A 22,686-nucleotide genomic window follows, 5' to 3' on the forward strand; every position below is an offset into this window, starting at 1 on the left:
AACAAGGATAGCTGCACAAACATAACCTTCGACATTATAGTATATGTTTCAGATATATGTAGCTACAACTGTACATTTCTTGAACTGGGGGGTATATCGTAGCTCAGACGTAAATAACAGACTGCTGGGTTACCTGTGTGTGTGTTTCCAGGTGTACCTCCCATCGCGCCGCTCCCTAGCCGGTGCCTCTGCTGCTGCCATGGAGGTGGGCAGCCTCCCCGTGGAGCTGTGGAGGGTTATTTTAGCCTACCTTCCTCTCCCAGACCTGGGCCGCTGCTGCCAGGTGTGTCGCGCTTGGCGGGAGCTCATCCTCTCGTTGGATAACACCCGCTGGAGGCAGCTCTGCCTGGGCTGCTCCGAGTGCCGTCATCCCAACTGGCCCAGTCAGCCCCATTTGGAGCCCCCGTCCTGGAGGGAGGCCCTGAAGCACCACGCCCTGGCCTCGCGCACCTGGGCTCAGAACGGACCAGACCATCAATCTTCTGCCTGTCTGCTCTTCTTCCGACGTCGTAAAGACCGCAGGGTTTGGCATGTGGGGCCTGGATGCGAGTTTGAAACCCTCCGCGGGGCTCTCGGGGTGGCGGGGCCGTATGACCGCGTGGTTCTCCATCCAGGAGTGTATGAGGAGCAGGCTGAAGTGGCGCTGAAGGTGCCCGTGGAGCTGGTCGGACTGGGCCGACTGGGTGAGGTGGCCTTGCTGGTGTGTATGGAACAGCAGTGTCCGACTGCCAGGTTGTGTAATCTGGTATTCATGCCTCCCTGGTTCTCCACCGTGGTTTACAAGGTGAATTATCTTGATATCTTCAGTGTCTCACCAACTGTTCAGAGTCCGCTAGCTAGAACTGCTTGTCGAAATTAGCCCACACTCATGCAATTAATCAGTGAATTATCAATGGTCAAAGCATTCAGATGACTGTCACAGGACTAAATAGCAGAAAATAATAGCATTTGAAGGGCTGGATTTGTACATAATCTTAATTAAATCAAATGTAATGATGTTTTTTCCTGATTCCAGTCTTTCTCTCCTTGTTTTGCACTAGACAACGTGGGGTCACGTACAGCTGGATAACTGCAACTTTGAGGGGGCTCAGTTGCAAATCCGTGGTCCGGGGACCTGCCAGGCTCGTTTCTGCTCCTTTTCACAGGGCAGCTCTGCACACATGCTCGGTGTCGTGCTCAGTTTGTTGGACAGCTGTGACTTCTCAGGCAGCGACACGGCGTCGGTGAACGTGGAAGGTCCTCCGGTGTCGGAAAGGAACTGGGCTTGTAAACACTTGGCTTCTCTGGCCAGGACGTTCCCGTCGTGCGGCGTTTCTAACAGCAGCTCGCCATTTGGCCCTGTGGCTGGATCCACTGGTGGGCCTCAACCCCCTGGTAGAGACATTAAAAGGGATCATGTTGGCATAGAGGACTGGCAGAGGAGGACTGGGGTCGATGCGTTGTGTCAGGGGACAGTGATCGAAGACGGCTGGAGCGAAGGTGACCACAGTGAGGTCGAAGAGGAAAGTCGCAATGGAGAAAACGCCAAAAACCAATCTACGACGGATTACAAAATCCCATGTGACAATCATGGCCTATCCCATTTACTCAAGCCTCGCGCAGATGGCTCTCTGCCACTGGCCTCGTCCCCGGATCCCCCGTCCACGACCCCCGAGCCGCTCACCTTTCAACAGGAGTTGGAAAGGGACCCTGAAGCTCAGATGTTGGCGGCCGCCACACTCGGCTGCATCCTCAGACGCTGCCTCTTCAGGGACGGGAAGGGCGGCGTGCATTTGTCTAATTATGGTCAAGCTCGGCTGGAAGGCAACGTTTTCCGCGGGCTGAACTACGCCGTCCGCTGCATCCAGAACTCCACTGTAAAACAACTTTGCTAACAAACTTTATATTAACAGTTGTAATTGTACTTAAATGTATCTCTGTACATCTCGTTTACAAGTAAGCAGCGTGTCATTTGAGTCACGTATCGAGTAGTCCAGATCATGAGTGATTAAGCAGCAGTCTCCGTTTCACGCCGTAACTTTAGCTTCCTCTCCCTCTGTCGTCTACTTACAGATTGTTATGCTGAGAAATGAGGTGTGCGAGTGTCGAGCGTCGGGCGTGTTTCTGCGGCTCTCAGCCGAGGGCCTAATTGCTGAAAACAACATCCACTCGAACGGAGAGGCAGGGCTGGACATCCGGAAAGGAGCGAACCCCATAATTGTGGTAATTGCTGAGCATTTGTCATAAACTGAGACACAAACAATATCGTCCACCATTTCACAAACCAAAAGGGTCATGGGATTAATTGTAATGTTTTGAGATCCCACAAGCTTGTTTTTGTGAACAAAATGACTTACAAAACACAATTAAAAGTTGTGTATATATCAATTTATATTTGAACAGAAATTCCCTGACATCATATGGTTCATTTTTAAATGTAACTGCTTTAAATTTGATCATTATCTGCTTTTTTTATTTTTACCAATCTCGCCTCTCTCCTTCTACAGTGCAACAAAATACATAGCGGTTTGCGTTCTGGGATCGTTGTCCTTGGCAAGGGAAAAGGTTCAATTCGGAGCAATTGGATCTATAACAACAAGGAAGCAGGCGTATATATTCTGTTCAGTGGGAATCCTGTGGTGAGGTATGTGAGTCTCTACGAATCCCAGGAATGTGATGTTTTTGGTGTGTCATCTTTTCCAGAATGTAGAGGTTTTTCTTTTCGTGAGAACAAAACACAACAACTTACTGTTATTTCTTTTCTATTTGGCCACAAAAGTCCTTCACAGATGACACTGTGTCTTATAGTACCGATGTTCAATTTAGTCAACTTTGTTACCGTTTGCCAAAAAATACTCTTTCTACAGTTTTGGTGCGTGATAACTTTACATGTTTGATATTTAATTATCTCTGTTACTTGATAAATTTTTGCTCCTGTTCTGATCCTCTTCATATTCTTTATGTCTCATAGTGGAAATCACATCTTCCAGGGCCAGGCAGCTGGGATTGCTGTAAATGAGAATGGCAGAGGAATAATCAAAGGTGTGTACGTTCTTCTGTCCTTCCTGATTTTCTACATCACAGAAATTAAAAAGCACACCTTGTGTTGTTGTACTAAAGTATCCTAATTGAACGAAATATGTTTCTAATTGCAGAAAATGTGATTAAAGAAAACCAGTGGGGCGGTATCGACATCCGACGAGGAGGTGACCCCATCTTGAAGAACAACTACATCTGCTACGGCTTCTCAGATGGCGTTGTGGTCGGCGAGAGAGGACGTGGACTTATCGAGGGAAACCACGTCTATTGTGTGTGATTTCTGCCTCATAAACACAATTTGAATGTATTTCCACACGGGTTTTTAATCTCCTCCTTGTCTTTTCTTCTTCTTCAGGTAATAAAGGCTGTGGTGTGTGGGTTATGTCATCCAGCCTCCCTCAACTGCTGGGAAACTACATCAGCCATAACTGTATGTATGGGCTGGCAGTGTTCTGCAGGAAAGACCCAGAGAACATCGAGGCCAGGGAGGGGAACTGGCAGGGGCAGGAAGGGCCCGGTGGAGAAGGAGGCAGTGGGGAAAGGAGAGGAGTAGAAGGAGGAGGAGGAGGAGGAAGAGAAGGACAGGAGAACCTTAATGAAGAGGGAGAATTGTTTGCATGGGAAAGCGACCTGGACAGCGAGGACGAGCGCCACTCTGCCCGACGTTCCATCAGTGTGGCGCTGGTGGAAGCGAACTGCATGAGCTACAATGGAGGTAATAGAAACCCCTTTTTGCTTCAAATATAAACACCCACTCACCGACTCTTATTGAGCTTCCATCTCTTTGTTTCCCTCTCTGCAGCGGTCGGTCTGTATGTGAAGAGCAGCGAGCCCCTGAACGTTTTCGCTAACCTCGTGAACAACAACCACGGCACCGGAATAGCCGTGCTGCAGAGCAGTCAGCTGACGCGGCTGGTGACCAACTGTGTTCTCGAGAACGGTCGCGCCGGCGTCACGGTGGACAGGGACTGCAGAGTGGAGCTTCGCGGGAACGGAATCTACGACAACAGCGGCCATGGCGTCAGCTTCTGCGGCAGCGGGCAGATCGTGGAGAACGACGTGTTCGGGAACAGAGGATACGGGATTCAAGTCACAGAGAGTGCAGACATCAAGGTGGGAAACTACAAACAATAATTTATTGGCATTGGAAACACTTGTAAAACATTACAAATGTATTTAAGTAATAGTAATAATAATACCTTCATGGCCTTTGTATATATCTGAATGTTTTTTTTTATGATTTTAATCTCCAGGTGCTGCGCAACAGAGTCCAACCAGCTCATAACTGTGGCATCGCTGTGGTTGGGCCAGTAAAAGGCGTCATCCATGACAATCTCTTATTCCAGGGTCATCCTGGAAACAAGAAAACACTCCTACACACGGATCCAGGCAATGACAACTGTGTACTGCGGAACAACAGTATTCTACGGCATAATAACAGGTAACTAGAGAATGAGCACTTTCAAATGGCAATGAGAAATAGGAATCGATGACTCCAAACAAGTGTCCGATATATAAACCATCATAGGTTTTTTTTGGGAGGACAATTTCTAACGCTTAAAACTCCACTTCTGTCTCTACGTCCCGTAGCTATACGTCGGCTCCTCCCTGGGTTTTGGAGAATCCTCCTCCTCGTCCAGTGGTCAGCTCTCCCTCCGGCCTCTCCTCGTCCCAGTATCCTTCTCGCCTTGGCATTTCCATGACGACCAGGATCAGCGCCACAGTGGAGAGCGGCTGCCACAGTGGAAGCATGTTCTGCTCCATACTGTGAATTTACTGGCAAGCACTTCAATATTAACGACTTTACCGAGAGGTCGGCATCTGGTCACTTTGAAACTGACAATGTTGTCATATTTTTTTGGACATCTTCAGAGACAATCCTCCAAAATGATATGAGGTAGTTGCCACCAGGATGTAAGAAGCTGCACTGAGCATCACCACTAATTATCCACTTTTCACGGTGTTAAACTGGCTTATTTTGTAAATCTGAAAGTAGACATGGAGTGCAGTGGATCATTGTAAACTAAGTACTAGACATTCAAGCGTTGTTGATCCTACATGTCAATAATACTAAAGCTTTAACTGTCATTTTTCTCTTTCACGTCTAAATACATCCTCGTATTCGTGTACAGAACTGCTGTCGCCTGTTAGGACATCATTTTAAAGTCAGGAGTCAAAGGCGTCAGAGGAGCCGGCTTCAAACATGCTGCAAAGTAAATGTGTGCCTTGTTTGACTTTTTAAATCAGTCAGTGATTGTAGCTAGGTAACAAGTTGTCATAATGTGAGGTTTATATGCAAAGAAAAAGAGCCAAACTTAAGCTGCTGTCTCTTGCAACGAGCTGTTCTGTTTCCTGGTGGGTCTGTGTTTTTAATGTTTTTAAAAAGTGGTTCAGCTTTGCCCTCGTGAAGAAAACGACAGAAGTTATCATTCCAAATGTATCGACATGCTGTACGGTGACATTTACACAGACTCACCTGGTAATAGTAACTTTTATCAAAGGAGGGATTTGTTCAGTGTGTGCAATATGTGATGTCTACAAATGTGCCTCTGTTTTATCTGTCGACACTAGATGTTTTCTCATCTAGAATCTGTTTACACTCTGCTTTTTTTGTATCTGCATTTATTAATAACATGTAAAAACCCAAAGGTCACCACAAAATACATTGATGAACAGTTTCTCTTATGATCCAGTTTTTTTCTTCTCATGGTACTTCAGCGCATTTTCTTGCGTTTACGCCGATCTGAGGACTGATCGTATTTGACCAGAGGTAGAAGAAGAGATGCCTGCTTGTGTTCGTCTTGCAGCATAGCCCCGTCAGCTTTTGCCCGGACTGGTCTCGCTAGGGTCAGTCCCATGGACTTGGCGATCTCTATCACCCTGCAGGGAGTTAAACGAATTAGTGATATGTGCAGTTTTCTTGAATTAAGTACCTGATCTTTACATGCATGATATGAGAATTAAGTACAATTAACCAGAAATATGGTGCATAATCTGTTAACTATGAGGAATATAGTGTTGCACGTTTAAAAACAGTCTCCACATGAAAATGCATACCTGGCCTCTGTGATCGACAGGTCACGATGCAGTAATGTGAGGTCCATGGTCATGTTTCCCATGTGCAGCAGCAGGGCCAGTGAATGAGCTGCTAATTTGGCTTTCATTGATGATGACACAACGTTCAGGACCCTAAAAAGGTGAAAAGCGTGTGTTTGTATTTAGGACGGAATATGTGAATATTTGACTACATTTATCAAATGTATGTAAAAGTCCTGCCATCATACCTGCGATTGCTGAAAGACTCCACAGTGAATGTTCTGAGCAGTTTGTTCTGAATGATCCGTGGGCAGCCTTCCTCCTGACCAACTGCACAAGTAGATCGTAGATTAGTGTCAGTCCCAGAAGAACATGTACAGGAACACGGACCATACGATGAAAGCAAACGACTACTCACAGTTGCGATTGATGCTCTTCTGTCGTGCAAGTTTGAAGATCAGAGAGAGGTAAAAGGCACACCGTACCATTTTATCTCTGGCATCATCTAATGAAGGCATTCTCTCCAGGTGCATCAGAACACTCTGATTCCTTAAAAAGCACAAGCAATGGTGAGAACACAAGAAAACACACAAAAACACACATGCACCTTCGTATAGTATGTCTCAGGAAGTGTGAGCTGTTTGTGACCTTACCCTCCCTCATCTCTCATCTTCTGCAACTCCTCAGGTGTGAGCGCTGCCATCTTGGAGCCCGCCTCCTCCAAAGCATCAAACTCATCTGGACTCAGGACTGTGGATGTTGATTAAAGATGGAAGTCCGAACAAACAAATCCAGAGCTACCTTTTTACGCAAGTATCAAAAATACGAAAAGGATACGATCGTCAAATAAGAAGACGTTCTCGGGTTTGTCTGCGTCTCTATTGCAGGGAGGCAGATGGAGAGCCAGGTCTCCTTGGGCTTCTGTCTCAGCTACTTCTTGTTGCAGAGCTGAAGATGAGGAATGAAAACGTTGTGAGAAACAAACCGGCAGAGGGATCTTCAAAGACCATATCTGAGGGGTTTTTTTTAAGGTAACCATTTGATGATTGTTGGACTAGTAAATGCGTTGCTTACCTTCCAGACCCTTCTGGTCAATCACAGTGCTGGCAGCTTTAGCCACTGCATGTTGCAGGGTATCACTTCCCACCTGATTCAGCCTGCGGGAGCTCAAAGCTCTCTTCTGTTTGTTGGTGCCGAACGCTTCAATCAACGAGTCAACCTACAGAGAAAATGTGACGAAAGAATAAGACCAAGATAATTGTCGTAGTTCAGTCTTCTCTTGTTCTAGAGACGGTACCTTGTCTCTGTAGGTTTGAGTGGTCTCCTGGGATGCTGTAGTGTCCATTTCTCCTGATGGAAAAAAGGTTATAATATAATATTAAAATGATATATCAAATGTGTCACATTCTCTTATAACTAACTTATCTTGGGTTATTAAGACACATCAATACATTTCTTACCTGCTAAAAACGGTTGCATATTAAAGAGCTGAGCACTGTGCACCTCCATCTGCATGGTCTCTTTGTTCAACACGCCCACGAAATATCTAAACACACAACAAACACATTCTTCTCAATTACAACCACAGTGGTCAAAGTCCAAATTCCTAAAAAATAAAAAACATTCACTTACTTGCAAAGGTTATTGCATTTCAGTGCCGCTGTTCCAAAATTATACCCAACATAGCTTAGTCTCTCTGATTCAGCAACCTAGACAGAAAAAACATGTAGATAGATGTCAGGAACAATATAAACACACATGAAACAGAGGGTTTAAGTAGTCAATGCATCTTCCTCACCAATATCTGTCTGTTTTTCTTTCTGGGGTTCTTCTCATCAGCACTCTTGTACATCGAAAAGTCCAGTTTGTCTGCATTTTTGATGTTGCCATTTGAAAAGCGGACTGTGGACAGAAAGAGAGAAACAGTGAGGACACTGTGAACAGCTGTGATTCACAGCAAACTTACTTTTGTAAATCAAAGAAGCAGAAACTCCACTTGTCACAACAACGCCACTCTTGCCCATACTAGTCACAGATAATATCATGCACAATTTATGTTATGCATTCATATTCATAATGTTAAGGAACTACGATGTGAGATCATGAGATTAGTATGCCATTAATTACTACCGAGCTTATTCAACACTTATTTCTTGACGTATCTAGCCATTGAGCTACTCTCGCCCACGTGTCCTATACATACTGGTGTTTAAAATAGAGAAAAATAATCAAACTCAATATTTAGTGGTTAGATAAAACAATAAACAGTTCGTCTAAAGAGTCCAAACAAGTGAGGACAAGTCACCAATAACTGCTTTGTCGTCTTCTCTTTCGTCTCCGCAGCTAACGAGCGAGCAGGAGGCGGCCATGTTTGTTGACATGTGTCGCCTCTTCTTCTTCTCTTAATTTGAATGGCGGTCGGCAACCAGCTTGTAGGTGCATTACCGCCATCTACCGGATTTCTTCTGTAACTGCAATACTTACACATGTTTTTATATTGCTATTGTACAATGGTTAATAACCACCCATCCATTATCTACCGCTTTATCCGGATAAGTAATATTTGTATTTCATGCAACTCCAATAGTTTCCCAAAAAACATGGTGTAACTCTGTTTTATGTACCCTAAAAAAAAAAAATACCAACATCCTTTCTGAACTAGACTCCTCTAGGAAAAAAACAACATTAATAACAAACTTGATGCTGTGCCTCCATAACTATACAATGTCCTCTGGTGGAGGCTGAAGTTACTGCTTTTATGAGGAAGACACTGTTGCCAAGGCGAGGTCACGCACAGCGCCACCTTGTGAGTCTGGTTGGGACAACGCCGTCTGAGTGTGTGTTCGTGTGTGTGTGTGCGGGGAGCGAGGACATAAATAATCAGACATTTTATAATATGCATGTGTTGGCACCAGCAGAACAGCCATGACTTTTCTCAGTAACGGCTATTAGCACGGCGAGGACGCCGACAGAGATGCGGTTCAAACGGTCACTCTGAGTGGACATCACTGACGGCTCTCTTTTCCTCCACTTCCAGACTGTGGACACAGTGTGGAGACGCGGTTCAGAGTGGACTCTTCCACGGGGGACACGATGCCGTGTAGAAACAGCAGCAGAAACATGTTAGCTAGTTAACAGTTAGCGTTTTTTAAAAAGGCTGTTTCGGTCCAGACAACACAGGTGACCGCATGCTAATGCTGCTAATATTGTAGATTACAGGCGGCGGTGTGTACGTAGCCAGTTAGCTTTAGCCTCATCAGTCCAGTGTGAGGGCCTGAGCTGTTTCTGCCTCCTCATACCTTCGCTCTCGTCAAATTCAAGGTAATGAAACTTACAATAATACTAATAATACTGTGTGTTTTCCTCAGTTAGCCCCATTAGCTTGTTGCGTTAGCTAACTGTTGCACCTGTGTTAATTAGCCAAGACTTGGTATCTGTGTAGAATCAATTATTTATCCTTCGTTTTCCCACTATATTCACTCAAAAAACTAAACTAGCTAAATCCAGAAGCGGTTTAAACTGCAGTTCAATGAACAACATGGCGAAATAGTATGGTAACCATTGTGTATGCCATTTTATATTTAAATGTATTATTTACATTTTCCATTGTTGTGCCAAGCTATTACTGATGGTGATTACCATTGAATGTGTGGCCCTGTATATAAAAACAGAGCTAGAGTTTACTACTTAAATTGAGTGTACTAACTCACACCGTGTAGTGATGAGTACTTTAGCCAGAGTTAGAATTGGATATAGATCAGATGATGTCATGATAGTCCAGATTATCCTTAGTTTCAGTTTATTTAGGAGCTTTTTTTTAAACTTCCTTTTGGGTGTTTTATATTATCATATAAACACCTACTCCAAAACAACACAGACAAATGAAATATGTGTTAACTGTGACTCCACCCCTCTCCATTTTACTCAGTCCATAACCTCATTCCAGGTGAACTAGTCACAGGATTGAAGTTTTAATTATGTTCTTTTCCTGATCTCAAAGTGTGAAATATGTTTTTGGCTGATTCACGTCTATCGATGTTGTTGACTTATCCTTCCGGCTGTCCTACTGTCTTCATTGTTGTCTATATCCTCGTAACCATTTTCGCCTCTGCTTCCACGCTCGTGTCTTCAGGGCCATGGATTTCCCGGGCCACTTTGAGCAGCTCTTCCAGCAGTTAAACTACCAGCGCGTCCATGGTCAGCTGTGCGACTGTGTCATCATGGTGGGCAGCCGACACTTTAAAGCCCACCGCTCGGTGCTGGCGGCATGCAGCACTCACTTCAGAGCCCTGTTCACTGTCGCAGACGGAGATGCTAGCATGAATATGATCCAGCTGGACAGCGAGGTCATTACCAATATCATTATCATCAAATAATATAAGATAACAGCTTAGATTGTGGTTGACGATGTGATCTGTGGTGTCTTTTCCTGTTTTTAACCCTGCAAATGAGATCAAGCCACTACTTGTGTGTTTGCAGGTGGTGACAGCCGAAGCCTTCGCCGCTCTGGTGGACATGATGTACACGTCGACACTGATGCTGGGTGAGAGCAACGTCATGGACGTCCTCCTCGCAGCCTCGCACCTGCACCTGAACAATGTAGTCAAAGCCTGCAAACACTACTTGACCACACGAACGCTCATGTCTCCCTCGTCCGACAGACCGACCCATCACCACCCTCAGCAGGACCAACAGAGGCGCAGGCAGCAGCAGCAGCAGCAGCAACAGCAGCAGCAGCAGCAGCAAGTAGCAGATTTAGCTGTGAACCCTACTCTTGCAGCTAACGCTAAGCTTGCAGCAAATGCAGCCACGTCAAAGCTGCAGCGCTCCTTTCTGTTGCAGCAGCTGGGGCTCAGCTTGGTTAGCTCTGCTTTGGGTGGGATGGAGGAGGACGGCATGGGAAATATGGTTGGGAATAGAGAGGTGGGACAGAGAGGCTCTTTCCCTATCCGACGCTTCCACAAACGCAAACCCTCTCTTGCCATGAATCTGCCAGAAGAGAGACCCAGGCAGAGGCAGCGTCCCTCAGGTCCTAACCTGGGCTTGTTAGGAGAAGATGGGGTGAACACAGAGCGAGAGGACGGAGCACTTCTGTCCCCCGACTCCCACAAGATGGGCGACGATTCAAAGTTGGATGCCGCCATCACTGGTTTGGTCGGGGTTTCCCAAGACGATCCTCAGATGCCCAGCCAGTCAGACAGTGGACGCTGTGAGGGGGAGGCCCTGGGGAAAATGCAGGGAGGAGTGAGAAAAGAGGAGGACATCGACGAGCACGAACTCCAGGACAACAGATCGGGAGTGAAGATTAAACAGGGAACAGACGAGGAGGAGGCCGAGGAACAAGAGCAGAAGGTAGAAATGTGGCTTCTGTTGTGTGAGAACTACATTCTCGCACATACTACACTTATATCCTGCAAAGATGTCCATGTTTTGTATTTTATTTATTATTTTCTTATATTTAAGTCTTAATTGTGTATTTTTTTTGAATTTATTTTTTGATTTAATATCATCTTCTTGTTACTTATTATGTTGTTATGCACCAAAAAGTGTCTTTCCTAGGGACACATTGGCAGGTAGACTAGTGGAGCAATGAATCAAACTGTCAATCTTCCAGTTGAAAGATTATTGCAAATTACTCTGCTAGAATTCAGTTGCTGTCTTTGCAGACTTCCTTTTTTCAATTAAATCTCTTGCCCTGAGATGAAAGGTACCCTTTATGACCCACAGGTGGTGGTCAAACGAGAGCCGCTAAGCTCACCTGAGCCACAAGATGAAATCAGCGACGTGACGTCACAGGCCGAGGGCAGTGACCCGGCTGAACCTGGAGGCCATGAGGAGGAGGAGAAGGTGGAGCTGAGCCCGGAGAGCAGCGACCGCAGCTTTACCTCTGAACCTCAGCCCAGCTCTGACTCTCTGCTGCATCCCGGCTCCCAGCTTCTCATCAAAAGCAGCATGGGAGGAGGAGCTGGAGTCGGAGGCGGGTTTGGATGCAGTAGCGGATTAAACGGCAAACCTGGCTTTAGCATTTCTAGCTTCCTTAGCCCGAAGGATTTCGGAAGTGCAGGGTCAGGACTGGTGACGGGAGAAGACGACCTGCCCAACACGACAACTGGGGATGCAGTAGCGCACCACTTCCTGCTGAGACAGGAAGCAGCTGGGCCGTCTGGCTCTACCTCTTCGCTTTTGCAGTCCGGTCCACTCGGCAGCGAGAGTCGCAGTGGATTTGGAGATAATTTACCGTCTGATTCTCTGTTCCTTCGGCCCCTGCATGACAGTTTGGGGAATCCCAGGGGAAGTGTAGGAAATGTGAATGGAGATCAAGGAGGTGTTGATCCCTTTGGTTTGGACTTCCAGCACTCCAGTCTGGGGCTTCACTCTCTGGGGCGACCGTCACGTGCCGGAGCGACCACTGCCTCTCTGGGCTATCCGGGCTACAGACGTATTGCTCCAAAAATGACTAACAGTATAGGAGGAGACGAGGGCGTGGGCGGTGTTCTTCAGGATTCTGCTTCTTCCTCCTCAAGTCTGGCAAGTCCGCTGCTTCTCAACGAGAGCGGTGGCTATGACATGAACAGTGGCAGGCCCACGTCCCTCCCCCCTCACCTGACCCGGGCTTCAGCGGACGTCCTGTCCAAGTGTAAAAAGGCTCTGTCGGAGCACAACGTCTTGGTGGTGGAGGGAGCTCGGAAGTACGCGTGTAAAATCTGCTGCAAAACCTTCCTCACGCTGACTGACTGCAAGAAACACATCCGCGTCCACACGGGAGAGAAGCCCTACGCGTGTCTCAAGTGTGGGAAGCGCTTCAGCCAGTCCTCGCACTTATACAAGCATTCCAAGACCACCTGTCTGCGCTGGCAGAACAGTAACATGTCCAATGCTCTGCTGTAGGACTCTACCAGGAATCAGACATGGGATGAATTTAAAGGCCCAACTATAGACGGCACACAAAGAGTGTACAATCTGTTTATTTGTCACAAACTACCCAGAAAATAGGGTTAAAATCCGTCCCTTACATTTTTAATCATCCTGCTCACAAACACTCAGAAGCTGCCAAAAACATAACCTCCTTGACAGATTTAAGCGTTTTCAGATTTGTCTGAAGCTGCCATGTCCAAACCAACTTCTCCTGATCACATGATGGGGATATAACAATATTATCATACACTTTTATTCTGAAGAAAGATAATATAGATGCAGGACATTTATAGCTAGATATTTATGGACTCATTATATAGTATACTCTCCTGTAGGAATATCATCATAATAGTATTATAAGGCTTTGTCACTACAAGCACCCATGTACTTTTTCTAACATGACTCGGGCCAGTCTAGGCTTTAAAAGCTGCCGCACTATCGAATGTGTTTTGGTTGTTAAATGACGTTTAAAAATGAACACATTTATAGATGACACTTCAACTGTGTTTGTAAATGGAGACACTAAAATACAAAATAACGTGCTTAAAGCATAGATTTCCCTTTGCACATCTGTAAAACCTTGCATCACACCAAGCTGATTTGTCCCGACTTTGCGTAATAACAGCTGTACTTTGTTCTCCGCGAGGAACTGTTGACTAACTGTTTCTGTGTCACTTAACAATAGATAATTATAATGCATGTAATTACCGTCTGAACTGGACTTTACAAACAAGGTGAAGATTGATCATTTGCTGTGAGGCTACATAAACTGTTTTTTAATCAAGCAACAGAGGATAGAGCAGATAATGGAATAATACAAACCTGATTGTTTAATTAACATAATGATAAGGCTATTCTGGACCATAATATTATGTTGTGAATAATGTACTTTTTGGCGAAATGGCAATTTTATGATCGCTCTAATCAATCAATTTGTGAAGTGTCAACTTGCGCCACCCTTGCGTTATCGGCAGTAATATGCGTATAGTTGGCATTTCTGCTTCAAATTGCAGTATAATGCTCCTGTATTCAGATAATTCTATAATTCAGAGATTACAGCTTCACAGCAGCAAGAACACTTTCTTGTTGTTCGATGTTTCCTTATTGGTCGCAAGCGTTTACTGGATAATTGAGGTTCAGCCTGTGTTTGAGTGCTTTGGAATTGTAAATATTGCACGTTTGCGGTTGGTCATTTTTGTCTTGGAGAAGAGATAAATCAACAATGAACGAAACACTGTGTATACGTTTGCAGCCGTACTTGATATCAGTGCTTTATTATACGTTGTAGCTGCTGTTGCATATGTTACTAAAGCACTTCTTTTACAATCAGTATTCAGTTTTACTGGAACGCTGAACTGTGTCTTAATGTCGGGTTTGTTGGAATTAGCCTCCTCCTCCTCCTCCACCACCTGTAAAGGTTTTTCTGTGTGCTGCTGTTTTTGTTTGATTTAAAAGTGTTGACTCTTCACTGTTGTGTCGCTCTCTGTCGTCAGTTCATTATGCAGGATTTCCACTCGTGTGCTAAACTAGAATCCATCCATCCATCCATCATCTACCGCTTTATCCTGCTGTGCCTATCTCAGCTGACATTGGGCGATAGGCAGGGTACAACCTGGGTAGTCCATCGCAGGGCCACATATAGATTCACTCACACCCCTACGGTCAATTTAGATTCCAATTCACCTAATCCCCATATTGCATGTTTTTGAACTGGGGGAGGAAGCCGGAGAACCCGGAGAAAACACACACACACACGGGAAAACATGCAAACTCCTTGCAGAAAGGCCCTTGTTCCAAATGGGTCTCGAACCCAGGAACCCGGGTCTTCTTACTGCAAAGGCAAGAGTGCTAACCGCTACACCATTCATGATTCGGCCAGTGCCATGACACTTTTTGAAACGGCTAATGTTTCAGTTGACGATTTGTGTAAAATAATAAACAGACGTGCTAAGAAAGAAACGGGGTGTAAATAAAAGCAGCTTCTCTCGGTAGAAAGCTGTTTAATTAAATGTTAATATTGTAAAGTTTTAGTGTAGGCTAATTCTTTTTATATACTTTATTGCTTGATGTATCATCACATGGTCATTGCCTCACCGTGCTGTCGAGTCATTGCACTGTTAAGCCGAGTCTTATTTTACATGTTGTGATGGATAATCTTTATCTTAATAGAAGGATAATTACAGACGTGGATGTTTGTTTGTTTCCCCCCCCCCCCACAAACATTAGAAATGAGATAACCCACAGCAGAGGCATTCGATCCCATGTCTTCAACAATGGCCTTTTGGGAATGATTATGCTGCTGCTGTTGTCTTCTAAAGCTGTTGATGTGAATCTCTCAAAATGCACTGACTGTATTTCCCCTGAATGAATTATGCCAACATTTTTAAAACTCTAAATTGATTTTGAAAGTCACTGCCTTATTATGCCCTCTAGCTTGAAAAGCTGGGCTCTTGTTGTTATGCCAAATTTAAATGGGTTTGTTTTTTTCCCTGTATATTCAACATAGTGTAACAATAAAATGACTAAATATTGAGTACTGAAGATTGTTGTTGAGACTGAATTTAAAAAAAAAAAATCATGAAATTTTATTGGTAGTAACACTTTTTCTCAGGAAATGGCAAATACCAACAACGGGAAAGTATTAATAACTACTAAACTGTGGTTTTAATTGACATATAATTAGGCAAAATGGTCCTTTAATCATCCAATCCTCTGAGTGGAACCACTGTCTCGTCACAGCTTGAGCTCCTTGATCATCGATTCACCGCGTAGACCACGGAGGAGGTTGTTGGCTGCCAGTGCAGACATGGCGTTACGGGTGGTGTAGGAGGCACTAGCGATGTGTGGTAGAATGACTGTGGGCAGAGGAAATGGAGGGGGAAAAAGACATTGTAAAAATATAAAACTGGGTACTTTATATCCTTTATTTTCAAGTTTTCATTCGATGGAGAAAGTCTCACCGCAGTTTTTCAAAGTAAAAAGTGGATGGCTGGTGGGTAGAGGCTCGGGGACGGTGACGTCCAACCCAGCTCCTGCGATCTGCCCGGTGGAGAGAGCCTCGTACAGGTCTTCCTGGTGGACGACGCCACCTCTGACAAAGAAGCATAACTGTTTCAATGGATTCTGTAACGGCAAATTTAAGATACACATGATACCAGGTCCTTCAATTAAGGATGTCTAGACACAACTTGCACCTAACTACAAGTTAGGGTAGGCCCCGATACCTGCCGTAGACAAAGGGGTGTGAAAGCACGGCCTGGAGGGGCAGACCCCTTCCCAGACAAAGGGATCTGAAAGGGGTGTTCCTTCAGGTATAAATGTTTAGGTCTCGCCATGCTCTGGGTCTTCCTTCAGCCACGACCACTCTTACCTGCTTGTGTTGATGAAGATGGACGTGTCTTTCATCTTGGAGAACATGTCCTTGTTGCAGATCTCTTTCGTTTCCGGCGTCAGAGCGCAGCACACGGTCAGGAAGTCCGACTGCTTTGCGAGCTCGTCCATCGACACTGAACCGAAACAAAGGCATGTTGATGTCGTGTCACGTAAAAAAAACTGTTATCCGACCTTAAAACGTCACGGATATTTCAGCATGTTATAAGCCAAAAGATATGAAATGACCTTTGATTTTGACTAAAAAACTCCGACGTAGCCCTTACCAAACTCTGCGTTGATGATACTGGCCAGCTCAGGCCTGGGGGCCACGTCTGTGTAAATGAATTTCTTGACTTTAAAAGGAGCCAGACGCTCAGCAATAGCAATACCTGCAAAGAAAAAGTGGAAGTTACGATGAGACTGATGGAGACTGATAGGCTGGTGATATGTCAGATATGCTCACCGATCCTCCCCAGGCCAAAAATGCCCACAGTGCTGTCGGCCAACTCGTGTCCGCACAGCCACAGGGTTCTCCAAGTGCCCCAGCCACCACTGACACACGAAAAAGGGGTGAGTATGTGAGTGTCTGTGGGTGTGTGGGTGCAGGAGTGTGTGTATAATTACGTTTTGGCTTCATGTGTGGCCTCGATGAGCCTCCTGGAGGTGGCGAGCAGCAGAGCGACGGTCAGTTCAGCGACTGAATCTGTCAGAACATCAGGAGTGTAGCCGACACGAATTCCTCTGGAGAGAAACACAACACGGTCACACTTAAGCGTGTTGCTGTGCCTTTTTTTTTTTTAAATATAATGTGACAAATATATAAATGTGTCACCTTTTCTTCAGCTCCTCCAGAGAAAGATGGTCAAAACCAACTGACATAGTGCTAAGGACCTTCAGGTTTGGACCTGCAGGCGTACGCCAAACACAAGGAAACACACGTGCATGACTACAGAGAATGTTCATTGAATGCAGGATATTCAGCTAGATTAAGATTGCACTGTTGTCGGACCTGCGGCGTCTAATAATTCGGCATCAATCTTCTCCGTCAGCACGCACACGAGGCCGTCGACGCCTTTGACCTTCTGAAGGAGCTCCTTTCTCGGCACGGGGACGTCGTCGGAGTCCCACAGCTCAAACTGCACCCTGGGAAAAGAGACGCGGTGAGTGAAGATCAAAATCAGTTTAAAGGTGCATTATGTAATAAATGTAAAGCAACTGGCCGTAAAATCCTCCTAATATGTCACAGAGACTCAGGAATAATGTTCATATAACAAACGGAACTCACCAACAACAACAGTACAGACAAAATATTTGCATTAAAAAATGTTTATGTTTTGAAATCATGTTTTAGCATGTGGCGCCACCTACCGCCGTCTACCAATCATTGCAGTCAGTAGAGTCTCAGCTGCAGAGCAACTAGGGGTTGCCAGTTAGGTCAGAAAACGAAACCTAAAAGACGTTTTAGGTGTTTTGAATTTGAATGTAGTAAACGTTTTTGGCCACATTCTTACATATGGCACCTTTAACTTTCTTTTGGTTTATTCCATCAAATGGGCCAGGCAGGTGCTCCAAAAGTGGATGCTGGCTGCAAACTATGTTCTTTGCTAGCCTGCAAAGTGCATGAATGAAAAACAGGGGCATTTCACAAATATCAGGGGTTCTCAGTGAGATACAGTATATGGTGTGTGTTATCGAGTACAGTGTGTGTCTTCATAGATAGAGATACTGGGACTTAAAGGTGCAGTGGGATATTTCTTAAGCTTTTGATAAGACTTATCTGTGCAACCATAGAGGTGAATGTTAGCACACTTGTTTGCTCAAAGTAAATGATAAACCTCACAAAGCAGACATACGTAAGTAAGTGTATGACAAGTACAACTGAGCGACAGGTGCAAAAATCTGAATGAATTTAAAGCGACTTACTGTCCAGATTCCCGGAGAATCTTCAGCCCCTCAGGTGGGATCTGCCTGGTGATGTAGACTCGCTGCAGGGTCGACATCTCTCTCTGCAAGTTGCTCGTCACAGCTCCGGTGAGATTGAGTTGTTTAATGCAGCGGAGCTGACGCGACACCACACGACTGCACCACATTTTGAAACAGGGTCAGAAGAAATCGATCGATAGGCAGGCAGGTGTCCAGAGAGAGAGAGAGAGAGAGATGAAGGTTAGGTGAGAACTTTGGAGTTCAGCATCTGCTGTGTGCACCGGTGTGGCTATAGTTCAGTGGAGGGGAGGTTCCTGTGTCTGTCTTTGACCAATATGATTAGAGGGAGGGTGAAGTCTAAAGTTGAAGGTTATTGTCCCAGAGAAAAAAATGCACAAAAGTCAGTGAGTTTTTTTCCCTTTTTCTAAAGAATTAGGAGAATTCTAACACATACGCAAACACATTATATACATGTTTTTAAAGTTGCAGACTTTGCAGATACATTTCCTAAATGCTGGTCAGACGGATGTAAATGTTTCACTCACTGTTGACCTTTGTTTCTTTACTCAGTGAAGGTCCGGAACACTGTTTTTGTTTTCTGTTCTGTCTCTCCAGCTGGAACTGGTTAAGGAACTTGTGTCCAAAAAAAAAGGTGTAAAGATATATAACTATGGCATGTACATAGTCACTCCTGCTTGTATGCTATTGCCTCTGTATAGTCTCTGGAAAGGAAGATCAGCAGCGTCTTGCAAAGGTGGCCAGGACACCCCTAAAACCTAACCCTAACCCTAAAACTAACCCAGAATTCATGGTGTTGCAGACAGGAGAAGCTCTGCAGAGAATCCAGAGACTCAAATGTGGTAAAAGCAGGTGTCCAGGTTCAGACAGGCAGAAAGTGGAGCATGACACCCGATGACCCCAGGTCACTGATGATGCATCCCAGTGCATGCATAGGATGTGTCTTTTCACCATTACACGGCCTGTAATTCAACACTTTAACACTCTGTTCATACAGAATGTGAATGCAACCAACATTTTTATCTCCAAACCTTCTTATTATTTTTAATAATAACCCTCCTTTATTTGTTTGAGTGCCTCAGTTTGGGGTCAGATTTCATTTAAAGGTGCCATATGTAAGAATGTGGCCAAAAATGGTTACTTCATTAAAATTAAATACTGAGGTCTTTTAGGTTTCGTTTTCTGATGTAACTGGCAACCCCTGGTTGCTCGGCAGCTGAGACTCTACTGACTGCAATGATTGTTAGACAGCAGTAGGTGGCGCCACATGCCAAAACATGATTTCAAAACATAAACATGATTTGCAGTCTGCAAAATATTTTTTTTATGCAAATATTTTGGCTGAAGGTGAGTGCAGTATGTTATATGAATATTATTCCTGAGTCTCTGTGACATAATTAGGAGGATTTTATGGCCAGTTGTTTAAGATTTATTACATAATGCACCTTTAAATTGAGCTGTGGCTCCAAAACTGTGGAATTACATTGATTTATTTTATGTATGTTATTTATATGTATATTTATTATAACGTAAAATTAAATTAAAATGTTCTTAATTGCCTTATGTGACCTTTATTTGTCTTTTATTTATTCTTCTGCACAGCACTTTGGTCCACTGTGGTCTATTTAAAGTGCTTAAAAATAAAATTGGACTGTATTGGATGTTTGTGAGGTTATTTGTAACGTGGTCGTGGTGAAAACAAACAATTGTGATATTCTAAATATGTTAAACAAACCTTTTTTTAGTCGCTTTGATAATAACACTTTTTGACTGTGATCACGTGATGACGTGACGGCGCTAACCCGGAAGCACTCGTCAAGTTTTTAACCAGTCACAGCCATTCATTCGCTGTAGCTTGTCGTGCACACAGGCAGGTGGCTTCCTATGATGATTTTCGCTTTTTCTTTGTAAACATTACTCACTAATGTGTCCTCGTTTGTAGTATTAGAACGATAAATTCCGACACCGCTCTCTGTTGTGTACAGTTAGTCACAGTTTAACGCGTGTGTCATTACCGTTAACGAGTTTTGTGACAAGTGTCCTCGCCACCGGCACCAGCTAGCTGTAGCGGCTAACCTTTCCTATGTAGATACTCATAATATGTCAGCCAGCGTCGTCACTGTGGGAATTTAACCAAAACACCTGCAGGGTTTGACTGTCATACGTTTGCCAGACACTAGTGTTAACCTAACGCAGCGTATTTACCCAATAGCATAGCTGCTAGTTGGCAGGTCAACAACATTGCCGGGTAGAGTCACACTCAGTTAGCCTCTTGGCTAACCTACAAACTGGGCGTTGGTTTAGATCACAACCGGTAACGCTGTGATAAGGTTCTGTGCTCTTTAATCACCGTGTGTGTGTGTGTGTGTGTGTCTTTACGTCTGACAGGCATTGACGTTATTATCGTTTAAGACACTTGAATCCCCCTCTTCCCCTCCCGGCATGGCTGCAGACTCGATGGAGATTGATGACGCGCTTTACAGGCAAGTAGAGTTGTTGTTGTTGTATTTTTTACGTTGACATATAGCTTTGTAATGTTTTTATCGAGAGGAAACCACCACGAACAGATAAATGACATAGTATGAAGCCATTTGAGACACACATTTACCAGCCTACTTTATTCCTACACCTAATAAAGTGGCAGTATGTGCTTTCAGAGATGGTCTTCTGCTTTATTGTGTTGTGAATGTTTTCATTGAGTCACTGTTTTTCTATCATTTCTAACCAGTTTGACCATTATCTCATTTTTTGCTGCATGTCTCTGCGATTAAATGCATTGTGATACAAAATAAGTTGATCAGGTGTGCTTGATCAAGAGTCCTCTGAGTGTGAATCTTAACATATTCATCAAAAAGTACCTTCTAAATACCTTCTTAGTCAGGAGAAGGCTGAGGCGTCATCATAAGATGCTCGCTAAATGAGCCTCCAGGTCTATTAAAAACACATTGTAGGATGGCTCCAATAGCAGAAAAACGTTTTCTTTGACTGCATGAGTTAAAGGTGTGAGGCCAATCACTCAGCTGCTGAATTGAAGAGTGTGTTTACGCTGGGGCTGATGGTTTTTATCCTCCACATCCTCCAACCACATGTTGGTGGTTAAGAGAATCAACTAGGGCAGTGTCATGAAGGGTTGAAGGGTTTTGAATTTGGCCAGACCCCTGACGATGCCTCTAAAAAATAAAATAGTGTCGACCTTCTTCTTGGTGCTCACACTTTTTTTCTTTCTCCGTAGCCGCCAGCGATACGTGCTGGGAGACAGTGCCATGCACCTGATGGCCCAGTCGTCGGTCTTTCTCAGTGGCATGGGTGGACTGGGAGTAGAGATAGGTAACGATCGTCGTACCACAGCGCTGTGTGATATCCAGAAACATGTACGACTTTCATTGTCAACTAATTTGAGACTTTGCTTTCTGGTTTCACAGCAAAGAATATTGTTCTTGCAGGCGTGAAGGTACGTCTCACCATTTATTTTTCTTCCTAACACTTATATCAGTCTTGAAAAGTGGTCTTCATGTGTGTTCTGTGCATATACAGGCAGTCACCCTTCATGACATAAAGCAATGTGAGACGTGGGATTTGGGCTCTAACTTCTTTATACGCCAAGAGGATGTGTTGAGCCAGAGAAAGAGGTAATATACACAGGTTCCTTACACACACAGGTGTCGTCCTTTCTGTCTTTTAACTTTCTTAATATTCTCCTTTATCCTCAGGGTGGAGGCCGTGTGCCCTCGGGTCGCAGAGCTTAACCCCTATGTTCACGTCGACATGTCTTCCTCTAGTCTGGACGACGACACTGATCTCAGTTTTCTCAGAAAGTATCAGGTAAGAAATTGCTTCAGGGATATTTGAATGAGTTGTGCTTCACTGTCGGCATCGAGAATAAGAACATGATCTGCTCTGCTCTCTCCTGCAGTGTGTTATTATTACTGAGGCCAGGTTGAGCCTACTGAAGAGAGTAAACGAGTTCTGCCATTCACAACAGCCTCCCATCAGAGTAAGTGGACAGCCCAGAGCTTTAACTCTATAATATAATATAATCAAACCCTGTGGTAATCACTCTGTGTTGCTCTGCAGTTTATCAGTTGTGACACGTACGGCATCTGCGCACGAGTGTTTTGCGATTTCGGGGACGAGTTTGAAGTATCTGATCCCACGGGAGAGGAGCCCAAGGAGATCTTCATCCAAAGTATTACTCAGGTAATTTTCTGGGCTCTGTTTCTTGATAGAGTGAGGGTGGATTTCACATGTTTAAAAAAACACATTTAACATTTATCTCTTTTGACTTTTGTCCTTCCAGGACAGTCCTGGTGTGGTGACCTGCATGGACGATCAACCTCACTGCTTACAGACGGGCCAGAGCGTCGTCTTCAGAGAGGTCCACGGCATGGAAGAACTCAACGGCAC

The 22,686-nt window shown here is 44.6% G+C and overlaps 5 protein-coding genes across 5 annotated transcripts in view; 3 read left to right on the forward strand and 2 right to left on the reverse strand.

The window, feature by feature from the left end:
- The first annotated feature begins 196 nt into the window (after positions 1 to 196).
- On the forward strand, positions 197 to 4,837 carry fbxo10 (F-box protein 10). The gene is made up of 10 exons (XM_083909103.1): positions 197 to 784; positions 1,041 to 1,856; positions 2,053 to 2,202; positions 2,487 to 2,623; positions 2,951 to 3,021; positions 3,135 to 3,287; positions 3,374 to 3,733; positions 3,821 to 4,131; positions 4,272 to 4,459; positions 4,609 to 4,837. Exons 1-10 carry the CDS (start codon positions 200 to 202, stop codon positions 4,787 to 4,789), a joined length of 2,952 nt encoding a protein of 983 aa, XP_083765229.1. The 5' UTR covers positions 197 to 199; the 3' UTR covers positions 4,790 to 4,837.
- An 889-nt stretch (positions 4,838 to 5,726) lies between these two features.
- polr1e (RNA polymerase I subunit E) lies at positions 5,727 to 8,435 on the reverse strand (the record flags this gene model as incomplete). The annotated part of the gene is made up of 12 exons (XM_083909526.1): positions 5,727 to 5,898; positions 6,076 to 6,207; positions 6,303 to 6,384; positions 6,473 to 6,603; positions 6,708 to 6,804; positions 6,892 to 7,002; positions 7,129 to 7,273; positions 7,352 to 7,404; positions 7,515 to 7,600; positions 7,687 to 7,763; positions 7,853 to 7,956; positions 8,360 to 8,435. The coding sequence occupies 12 exons, from the start codon at positions 8,433 to 8,435 to the stop codon at positions 5,733 to 5,735; spliced, it is 1,260 nt and encodes a 419-aa protein (XP_083765652.1). The 3' UTR covers positions 5,727 to 5,732.
- A 1,755-nt stretch (positions 8,436 to 10,190) lies between these two features.
- zbtb5 (zinc finger and BTB domain containing 5) lies at positions 10,191 to 12,990 on the forward strand (the record flags this gene model as incomplete). The annotated part of the gene is made up of 3 exons (XM_083909191.1): positions 10,191 to 10,400; positions 10,534 to 11,406; positions 11,782 to 12,990. 3 exons carry the CDS (start codon positions 10,191 to 10,193, stop codon positions 12,940 to 12,942), a joined length of 2,244 nt encoding a protein of 747 aa, XP_083765317.1. The 3' UTR covers positions 12,943 to 12,990.
- Positions 12,991 to 15,702: 2,712 nt separating this feature from the next.
- Positions 15,703 to 18,431, reverse strand: grhprb (glyoxylate reductase/hydroxypyruvate reductase b; the record flags this gene model as incomplete). The annotated part of the gene is made up of 9 exons (XM_083909130.1): positions 15,703 to 15,824; positions 15,930 to 16,060; positions 16,340 to 16,475; positions 16,626 to 16,730; positions 16,805 to 16,893; positions 16,966 to 17,082; positions 17,174 to 17,246; positions 17,351 to 17,484; positions 18,265 to 18,431. The coding sequence occupies 9 exons, from the start codon at positions 18,429 to 18,431 to the stop codon at positions 15,703 to 15,705; spliced, it is 1,074 nt and encodes a 357-aa protein (XP_083765256.1).
- A 2,278-nt stretch (positions 18,432 to 20,709) lies between these two features.
- The window catches only part of uba6 (ubiquitin like modifier activating enzyme 6), a gene marked incomplete at its 3' end in the record, with an annotated part of 8,700 nt that continues 6,723 nt past the window's right edge, over positions 20,710 to 22,686 (forward strand). The window contains exons 1-8 of the mRNA XM_083909424.1: positions 20,710 to 20,769; positions 21,522 to 21,609; positions 21,705 to 21,733; positions 21,817 to 21,911; positions 21,993 to 22,104; positions 22,196 to 22,276; positions 22,357 to 22,479; positions 22,580 to 22,686. The exon at positions 22,580 to 22,686 is cut by the window's right edge and continues 17 nt beyond it. Coding sequence (XP_083765550.1) covers positions 20,725 to 20,769; positions 21,522 to 21,609; positions 21,705 to 21,733; positions 21,817 to 21,911; positions 21,993 to 22,104; positions 22,196 to 22,276; positions 22,357 to 22,479; positions 22,580 to 22,686 — 680 coding nt within the window. The 5' untranslated portion in view covers positions 20,710 to 20,724. The remainder of the gene's footprint in view (positions 20,770 to 21,521; positions 21,610 to 21,704; positions 21,734 to 21,816; positions 21,912 to 21,992; positions 22,105 to 22,195; positions 22,277 to 22,356; positions 22,480 to 22,579) is intronic.

This window comes from Microchirus variegatus, assembly GCF_963457635.1.
Source record: "Microchirus variegatus genome assembly, chromosome: 23".
NCBI classification, from domain to species: Eukaryota; Metazoa; Chordata; class Actinopteri; order Pleuronectiformes; family Soleidae; genus Microchirus; species Microchirus variegatus.

Bases quoted from the DNA above. Each gene is read 5' to 3' on its own strand.
- fbxo10 (XM_083909103.1), top strand. From the start codon at position 200: ATGGAGGTGGGCAGCCTCCCCGTGGAGCTGTGGAGGGTTATTTTAGCC. The intron at 4,132-4,271 runs GTGGGAAACTAC...TTTAATCTCCAG, and splicing joins CAGAGAGTGCAGACATCAAG to GTGCTGCGCAACAGAGTCCA. The intron at 4,460-4,608 runs GTAACTAGAGAA...TACGTCCCGTAG, and splicing joins ATTCTACGGCATAATAACAG to CTATACGTCGGCTCCTCCCT.